This window comes from Tupaia chinensis, unplaced genomic scaffold (assembly GCF_000334495.1).
Source record: "Tupaia chinensis unplaced genomic scaffold, TupChi_1.0 Scaffold000465_1, whole genome shotgun sequence".
Lineage (NCBI taxonomy): Eukaryota > Metazoa > Chordata > Mammalia > Scandentia > Tupaiidae > Tupaia > Tupaia belangeri.
The window spans coordinates 2,506,669-2,515,748 of record NW_006159974.1 but is presented as its reverse complement, the minus strand read 5'-3'; the positions used below and the strand labels follow the sequence as shown (position 1 = coordinate 2,515,748).

Below are 9,080 nucleotides of genomic sequence, written 5' to 3'. Positions count from 1 at the left end.
TGGGGTGGGAAAGGTGATGGCTCATGTACCTAGAGAAAGATGGGAGAATATGCTAGCCTAGAGCCAGAGTTAGATATGCCCCAAGATAAGAGTAATGAAAGGCTGAGAGACAGGGAAAAAAGAGGTGACCCTCACAAAGCCACTGTTTCCCATTCTCCTTGGGTAGGTGAAGCGGAGCTGCCCATCTTGTGGCCCAGAGCCTGGGGGTGAAGAGAAGAAGGGAAGAGGAAACCCTTTTTCTGTTCAGTTGTTTCCCCCAGAGCTGGTGAGTCCTTAGGGGGTGGTATTGAGAATAAAGGACTGAGCGAGACCACCAGACCACTGTGGGGCCACAGATGACTCCCTACTTCCTCCTTTCCGTCCCCCAGGTGGAGCATATCATCTCATTCCTTCCAGTGAAAGATGTAGTCTCTTTGGGCCAGACCTGCCGCTACTTCCAGGAAGTGTGTGATGCAGAAGGCGCTTGGAGACGCATCTGTCGCAGGCTCAGTCCACGCCTCCGAGAGCAGGGTTCTGGGATCCGGCCCTGGAAGAGAGCTGCCATTCTTAACTGTACACACCTTCCCCAGAACACCTAGTTCTCCTTGCCTCTATCCTACTGTATTCTGTAAAGTTGCATGATGACCTCTGCACTCCCAGCCAACTTTCAGGGCTTTTTTCTCTTAAAGCAGCTTTTCAAATTCAAACATACTCCACTGAGTATTTCTTCCACATCTGTAGAACCACCTGCCGTAGATATCCCACCATAGCCTTCATTAGCAGCATTTCTAGAGTCTTCCTCCATATACATGCTTCCAAATCTTATCCTTGAGGCACCACCCACTCACCAAAACTAGAGTTTTCTTTCCTCTAAGCCAAGGATTCTCAACTCTGTCACTATTGACACGTTGGGCAAAATAATTGCTTTGTGGAGGGCTGTGCTATGCATTGGAGGATGCTGAGCAGCATCTCAGGCCTCTGTCCACTAGATGCCAGCAATACCCCTACTAGCTGTGACAACCATTGTTCTGAGAGGGAGAAAATCACCTCCAGTGTGAGAACTGCTCTAAACCTCATCCTCTCCAGGAAGCCTCTATCCAGTTACTTTCTTTCACCTAGTTGGTGGTTATGGAAAAATGCTGATCCAGAGAGAAGTCCAGATCTGGGGGTTAAGGAGGATCACTGGCCTTTCTCGGTCATTCCTTTTTGCTCCTCTTTCTGCCTCTTTTCTATATATTTATTCTTTTATTTCCCTTTATGTCTCTGGTGTAAGGTTGGACTAAAGTGCTCACTAAGAAGCAAGTTTATGGCCCTGGGCTGAGGTGGGGCTGAGAACTAAAATACAGACATGGAATATAATCTAAGCTTCCCATATCTCCTTTGGGCAGGATGTGTTCCCCATGTCTGGGGGTGGGGAGGAGCTAAATCCCAGGGAGTCTGAGAAATCTAGTTCACCCAAGCTCTAATTCATCTTTTCCTCATGTCTCTACCTCTTGAACCTTGTATCTTCTTCCCTTCTCCAGACACGAAGGGCCTGTATTTCCAGGCATTTGGAGGCCGCCGCCGATGTCTCAGCAAGAGCGTAGCACCCCTGCTAGCCCATGGTTACCGTCGTTTCCTACCCACCAAGGACCACGTATTCATTCTCGACTATGTGGGGACTCTCTTCTTTCTCAAAAATGCTCTGGTTTCCTCCACCCTTGGCCAGATCCAGTGGAAGCGAGCCTGCCGCTATGTTGTGTTGTGTCGAGGAGCCAAGGATGTGAGTAGCAGAACCCTGGCAGCTGAGAACCCCCTTATCAGAGTCCCAGGACTGTAGGGTCCCCACCAGTCTGGGGTGCCTTCCTCAGGACAGTGACCTTTTCATGTCATGTATCTGAAAACAAGTTCTCATTCTGAACCCTGGACGCAAGTATCTCATCTCCTACCCTAAGATCCAGTTAGGTCCCAGAGTCATCCCATTTTGAGGTTCTGGATCAGAAACACTCTCGTCTTTTCCCACAGTTTGCCTCAGACCCAAGATGCGACACAGTTTACCGTAAATACCTTTATGTCTTGGCCACTCGAGAGCAATCAGGAGTGGTAGGCACAACCAGCAACCGCGCTTGTGACTGTGTTGAGGTCTATCTGCAGTCCAGTGGGCAACGGGTCTTCAAGATGACATTTCACCACTCCATGAGCTTCAAACAGATTGTGCTGGTTGGTCAGGAGACCCAGCGGGCTCTACTGCTCCTCACAGGTGTGGCCTAAAGCAGTGGTTTGGAAATTGTTTCCTGCAGATTCTTTAGGACCTGTTACAGGGAAGGGAGAGGGAGGTCACTCAGACAGGGTTCTGCATGCTACCTCTTCCTGGTCTCAATCCAAACAGCTCTGCCTTTATCTGTCCCTAATGGAGGAGTCTGTAATATTCATATAAATAAAGGGCCCTGCTGCCAAGAAAATAGTTTGGAAACTACTGCTCTAGTGAAGTGAATGCCTGATTTTTAAAATTCTGGTCTCCCAAGCTCTATGCCAAACACCTCACTTTTTCTTTTCTTTTTTTTCTTTTTTTTTTTTTTTTTTTTGAGAAGTTTTTGCTATAGTACATGTGCACTTGCCAGAAAGACAGAGAGACAGAAAGTGGGGGGATAACCCAGGGGGGATGGCCATGCCACGATCCCTTCTCTTCCATTCTCCTCTCAGAATTCTGGGCATGCATGTACATGCACCCTGTGCACCCAGCGTGAGTTTAAGCCACGGGGTCCAGGACTCAAACTGCAGTCAACTACATGGGAGTCCAGCGATATAGCCATTACTCCAACTGCTAGTCCCACCAAGCACCTCACTTTATAGCCCAAATAACCCCATACTTTCTCAGTGTGTGCTATACTTAGCCATGCCCCTAAGCCTGACATTCTTGTGATTCTGAATGCCAGACAGGGCCCCAAATCCCCAGATTTCATTCTTCTCAACACTCAAATTAGATCTGCTAAACCTAACTGCTAGGTTTGGACCTGGTAAGCGGCATGGTGATTAAAGGTGCTGGATTCCCACATGGCTGACCATGGTTCGAGTCCTGGACTTGGCAGCTTGCTTTCTCACTTTCTGTCTCTCTCTGATCAAATTAAATAATAATAATAATAATAAATGAAATTAAATAAAATTAAGAAAGAATACTCTCTGAGTGGAGGTTTTTTCCTCCACTCACCCCTCATGTTGAAGCACTTCTGGTTTATTTTTGGGATTGGAATCTGGAAGACTTGAGATCACTCTTACCTTATTTCATCTCCACCCTTTTTCTTCCAGCTCCATCCTAGGGAAATAAATATTTCATTTTGTGTGGCTTAGGGAGTCTACTAGGATGTTAATATGGGGGGAGTCTTTGAAAAGTTCGTGGAAATGCATATTATAAAAAAAACACTATGCATGGGTTTTGCACGCAAATAAACTTGCACTTTAATTTCATTTTTTCATGAGCCTTTTGAAGTCTCCTTGTATAGATACTGTAGAGACCTCTCCCTCACATAATTTTCTGCCTACCCTCCCCTCCATCTCCCAGAGGAAGGAAAGATCTACTCTTTGGTAGTGAATGAAACCCAGCTGGACCAGCCACGCTCGTACACAGTTCAGCTGGCCCTGAGGAAGGTGTCCCGATGCCTGCCTCACCTGCGCGTGGCCTGCATGGCTTCCAACCAGAGCAGTACCCTCTACATCACAGGTAAGAACAAGTTCTAGTCTTCTCAAGACCCCAGCCTTGGACAGACCTTCCAAATACTGATACTCCCTACTCTTATTCCAGCTCTGTGGTGGACCCCTTAGGGCATCCTAGTAAAAAGATGTATTTAGGTTCCTTGGCATCATAATTGATGCATTTTGAGTGGGTGTGAGACTCCCTGGAGTCCCGGGTGGGGCTTTATACCTAGGAAATGGGTGCCCAAGGCTGCTGAGCTGAGGGCTCCCGACCCCCCAGACCAGGGAGGAGTGTATTTTGAGGTGCATACCCCAGGGGTGTATCGTGATCTCTTTGGAACCCTTCAAGCCTTTGACCCCCTGGACCCGCAGATGCCACTTGCTCTCTCACTGCCTGCCAAGGTAGGATCCTGGAGGGATGGGGCAGACCAGAGGGGTGGGCTTTAGGAATTGGAAGGTAATGAGGGACTAAAAATGAGCAGGAAGGGGTCAGCAGGTGGTGTGGTGGTTAAGGTACTAGATTACCACATGGCCAACTGTGGTTCAAGTTCTGGACCTGGTGGCTTGAAAATCATGCCTGGCATGTTTGTGTACATGCCCAAAATCCCAAGAGAAAAATGGAGAAGGGATTGAGTCATGGCTATACCCTCTGGGGGGTGATTTCTCACTTTCTCTCTCTCCAGCAAGTGCACATGCCCTATGGCAAAAACCTTAAAAAGCAAGCAAGCAAACAAACAAACAAACAGGAATCAAATGATTGGTTGAATAGGGAGGGATAGGAGACTCAGGGAAAGGGTTAGCATACAGGGCAAGGCCATCCCATCCAGCTGGAATGGCAGGCCAGCATTTGGCTAGATTCTAGAGCTCTGAGTTTTGCTGGAGGGAACAGAATGCCTACCTTATCTGTCTGTCTTACCTCCTAGGTCCTATTCTGTGCTCTTGGTTATAATCACCTCGGCCTTGTGGATGAATTTGGCCGAATCTTTATGCAGGGAAATAACAGATATGGGCAGTTGGGAACAGGGGACAAAATGGACCGAGGGGAACCTACACAGGTGAGACTGTTTCCTAACAGCTGTCATCCAGATTCTCTTTCTCTCACTTAAGTTTCCATAGAATCTACCTTCTATTCCCCAGAAAGCTAGCCAGCCTGTATATTAATGCCTGTGATACTCCTGTCTCAGCCACAGTTGACACTATGAGGTCCTTCCTGTGCAATACATGGTATTAAGTGCAAGAGGAATTGAGTGAAGGGCCGAGGTGGGGGACCTGGATGGGCTAAAGTAACCAGAAAGATGAAACAGGAGCAGGGCCTCATAGATTAGATAGATTTGAGATGGCGATGGGGAATGGCATTCCACATGAAGAGAATGGGGCAAAGCTTGCACATGCTGGTGAGAAAGGGATGATATAAACCAGCCTAGGAGACAGCAAGTGGCATAGTGGTTAAGGCACTGGACTCACACATGGTCAAGCACACAGTTCGAGTCTCAGACCTAGAGGCTTGCTTTCTTACTCCCCTCTCTCTCTTTCGTCAAATTAAATAATAATAATAATAAAATTAATAAATATTTTTTTAAAAAAAGAGACTGGGCTGACTAAAGCAGGGTATATATTGGGAATCAGTGAGATATGAGGCAGTATAGGTAGACACAGATTTAGGGAAGAGTCATTGCAAATTCTGGAGCAGAAGAAGGCAACCTCCAAGGTGAATGAGAACAGTCAGCTGGCTATTGTGCCCAGAAGGCCAAGAGTGGGAAGCATGCAAGGAGACTGTTGAGTGATGGCAGCACTTAAGACAAGGGTCTGGACCTGGAAAGTGGCTGTAAGAATAGAAAGGAATGGATATAGGAGATGTTTTGGAGAAAATGAACAAGCCGTCAGGATGAAGAGATTTGAGGCTGGCAGGTGGTGTGGTGGTTCAGGGCACTGGACTCCCACGTGGCTGACCATGGTTCAAATCCTGGATCTGGCAGCCTGCTTTTTTACTTCCTCTCTCTCTCTCTCTCTTACTCACTCTATCCCTCTCTGGTCGAATTAAAATAAAAGTGTTCTTAAAAAAAAAAAAGATTTGTAAGACAAAGGTGCCTTTGGAAGAAAGATGGGTATCACCAACAAACATGGAAGTTGGAAAGAGATAATGTCTGGAGGAGAAGTAAGTATGAATTTGGACTTTTTGAAGTGAAAGTAAAACACTAAATTGGAAATGTCTAGCTGGCAACTAGAGTCCAGGTTGGAACAAGGTTAAAACAACCAAAGTAGAGATAGAGAAGCAGTTCTGGGCAGCTGTCACCATTGTAGGCAAGGAGATGCACAGGAGGCACGTCTTTCAAATGCCATATGCTAAAAGCTACAAGAGCAGAAAAGTTTCGAATTGCTGAGTGGGAAGGTGGTTAATTGTGTCAGTGTGAAATATAGGAACATGTTTACTGACATGGAAAGATGTTCAAACCATATTTTCAGGTTAAAAAATATGTATGAAATGGTTCACATAGTATGACTTCATTTTTGTTTAAAAATACACAATTTATGTATTTTAGACAACAATGAAAAATATCTAGTAAGATGTTAATCATAGGTGGTGAGATCTCTAGCGATTCACACTTATTTTTGTTTGCCAATATTTTGATATTTTGCTAGAGTGACCATAAATTCCTTACCTGTATCTTTAAAATTTAAGTGTTAACAATCTTGGGATTGAACGCGGAGGAGAAGTCCTGGGATTTAGCAACTCAGAGTTCAAGTGCCTTTAGGGAGAGCATGTCAGTAGCATAATAGAGAAGCCAGATCACAAGGAGGCTCAGAAGAGACTGGCTGTTAGTAGCAAATGAGAGTTTAGTCAACCTCAGACTGGCCATGTACCAGTGCTTCTTGAAAGACAGAGGTAGGCAGCAAGAAGCAGGTGGAAATAGGGTGGCCATTTCGGAAGATAATGATGGCCATTTGGAAGAAAATGCTAGAGAGGGAAGTGGGGGAGTGGAAGGAAAGTTCTTCCTGGGGTGGGTGTGGAGACTAACCTGCAATTGCACAAGGAAGGGAAGAGGCATTTATCCTTGGGAAGAGGAAGGCAGGATGAGGCTGGACTGGACCAGATCAATGAGCTGAGAATGAGTAGTAGAGAAGGGGTCCTGCAGGGGCCAGCAGGTGGCCTAATAGTTGGGGTACTAGACTCCCACATGGCTGACCATGATTCAAGTCCTGGACCTGGCAGCTTGCTTTCTCATTTTCCCTCTCTCTGTTTCTCTCTCTGGTGACTATAGCAAATTTAAAACATAATAATAAATAAAAATAAATAAAATATAAAATAAATAATTCCTTATAAAAAAGAGAGAGAGAATGAACTCTGGCATGAGGCAAGGAGCTTATTTTCTGGGGAGCAAAGATGAAGTGCCAACTGAAGTGCTAGACTCAAGTGGTCAGACTGTTGGGGCCTGTGGGGTACCAAGAAAGATCAGGTTGCTGCTCATCTGTATTGTGTAGGGCAGATGTCCTAGGGGAGGGGGCGTGGGTGATGGCTTCCATTTCTTCCCTTGCTAGTTTACTTTCTGCCCTGAGCCTTCTAGTCAGCCTTTTCTGGCCAGGCCCCCCACCCTAGTCTCTTAGGGTTACTCCCTCAGGGACCCTGGCCATGTGTCCTCAGGTACATTATCCACAACGCCCCATTTCCCTGTGGTGTGGCCTCAACCACTCCCTGGTGCTGAGCCAGAGCTCGGACTTCAGCAAGGAGCTGCTGGGCTGTGGCTGTGGGGCTGGCGGTCGTCTACCTGGCTGGCCTAAGGGAAGTGCCTCCTTTGTCAAGCTCCATGTCAAGGTCAGAGAAGGGTCAAGTGAGCAGAGGGCAGTTAGGGAGGGCAAGATCAATAGAGCCAGGCAGCTCACAGGGCTGTAGCTGGGACTCCCTGCAGAACGGAACTGTGTGGATCCCACTTCCCTAGCACACCCCACCTCCCTTTCCAGGGCTTCTCCCCAGAGCCTCTGCTGGCCTTGTTCAACCTTGCATAAGCTTGGCTCTTAACCAGCTGTAGCTACCCTGCTGACTCAGGGCTGCCTGAGAGGGAGGAGCACAGGTGGGCTTCCTGGGAATCCCTACAGTGAAAGCCCCACATAGCCATGCCCCTTCTCTCCTCCCAGGTCCCTCTGTGCGCCTGCTCCCTCTGCTCCACCAGAGAGTGCCTCTACATGCTGTCCAGCCATGACATTGAGCACCACCCTGCCTATCGGGACTTGCCAGCCAGCAGGGTGATGGGGACCTCCGAGCCCAGCCTGGGGACTGGAGCACCCCAGGACCCTGGGGGGGCGGCCCGGGCCTGTGAGGAGTACCTCAGCCAGATCCACAGTTGCTCCACGTTGCAGGACCGCATGGAGAAGATGAAGGAGATCGTGGGCTGGATGCCCTTGATGGCTGCACAGAAGGATTTCTTCTGGGAGGCCCTGGACATGCTGCAGAGGGCTGCTGGAGGGGCTGGCCCAGGCACACCAACCCCTGAGAGCTAACCCCCCTTTCCTGCCTGCACCTCTGGAGGGAGTCTGGGTTTGGAGCAGGGACTAAGGAGAGATGGAGAGGTGCAATGAACACTGTGCATGGGGAGGGTTGCAGGGGTTAGGGACTGCTAGACATGCCAGGGTAGGGCAGGGAACTGTTTTGTAAAATGTTCGGGGGGCTGCCCAGGAGGGGCCCCCAACCTGACTATCATGGACAAAAGATTTGACGTACAAGTAGAATAAAAGACTGAAGCAAGGCCCGGTTTGGAACCCTGGGTTCTGGGAGGGACAAGGGGCAATGGGTGGGGGCAGGGGCAGGCAGAGCAGAAGTGACTCAAGCTCTGAGTTGCTGCAGAGCAGACAGTACCAGAATCATCATCCTCTTCCTACTCCCAAGACTCCTCCCAGTCCTTTGGACTTGGAAGTCCCAGTTCTCCGCTTCTGGAACGACTCAGCCAATGTGTACTACTTGGTTCTGCTGCTTGGATCCCGTGTCTACCAGACTTATCCTCGTCCTGAAGAGGCTACTTCCTCTGACTCCAGAAAGCTTTTTCACCATTTCCCTTCATTCCTATGAAGTCAAGTCCTCTCCTGTTTACCTTCCAAGTCTAACCTCATACATCCTTTTTACTCCTTACTTTCCGCACCACCCCCTCTTTCTCAGTAAGAGGGATGCTTACTTCACGCACATACTATGTTCCCCTACCCGTCTCCTATACCATCATATATTTGGAAGAGAAAGCAGGTGAGCAGAATTCCTTCTGGCTGACCTCCTCTGGCCCAGGTGCGGACAGAAGGCAGTAGAGATCTAAAGTGGAAAATAAGCTGAGGCAGAGCATGGTTGGGACAGGGTGAGTGATTAGGGGTTGGGAATCTATGGAAAGTTTTCCTCTAGGTGCTGAGGCGCAGGGAATGTGGAGGACCAGGGGTGGGCTGGGGAACCCTAGGGA

The 9,080-nt window shown here is 48.3% G+C and overlaps 1 protein-coding gene and 1 long non-coding RNA gene across 11 annotated transcripts in view; one reads left to right on the top strand and one right to left on the bottom strand.

Annotated features, from left to right (window-relative positions):
* The window catches only part of FBXO24 (F-box protein 24), a 14,704-nt gene extending 6,317 nt beyond the window's left edge, over nt 1-8,387 (top strand). For 3 of the 8 annotated variants that reach the window (XM_006155698.2, XM_014590580.1, XM_006155697.3), the window contains exons 2-10: nt 167-265; nt 369-552; nt 1,503-1,741; nt 1,984-2,218; nt 3,518-3,676; nt 3,929-4,050; nt 4,572-4,703; nt 7,289-7,459; nt 7,780-8,387. In XM_006155698.2, the coding sequence (XP_006155760.1) occupies nt 167-265; nt 369-552; nt 1,503-1,741; nt 1,984-2,218; nt 3,518-3,676; nt 3,929-4,050; nt 4,572-4,703; nt 7,289-7,459; nt 7,780-8,142 (1,704 nt within the window). In that variant the 3' untranslated portion in view covers nt 8,143-8,387. Of the gene's footprint in view, nt 1-164; nt 553-1,502; nt 1,742-1,983; nt 2,219-3,517; nt 3,677-3,928; nt 4,051-4,571; nt 4,704-7,288; nt 7,460-7,779 lie in introns of all 8 variants that reach the window. The other 5 variants (XM_014590582.2, XM_014590581.2, XM_006155700.3 and 2 more) reach the window with 4 other exon arrangements.
* LOC102488564 (uncharacterized) overlaps nt 416-9,080 on the bottom strand; it is an 18,098-nt gene continuing 9,433 nt past the window's right edge. For 2 of the 3 annotated variants that reach the window (XR_335598.3, XR_003550580.1), the window contains exons 3-5: nt 3,235-3,271; nt 2,026-2,270; nt 416-526 (exon numbers count right to left, since the gene is read on the bottom strand). This is a non-coding gene — a long non-coding RNA (uncharacterized LOC102488564). The remainder of the gene's footprint in view (nt 527-2,025; nt 2,271-3,234; nt 3,272-9,080) is intronic. The other variant, XR_003550581.1, reaches the window with a different exon arrangement.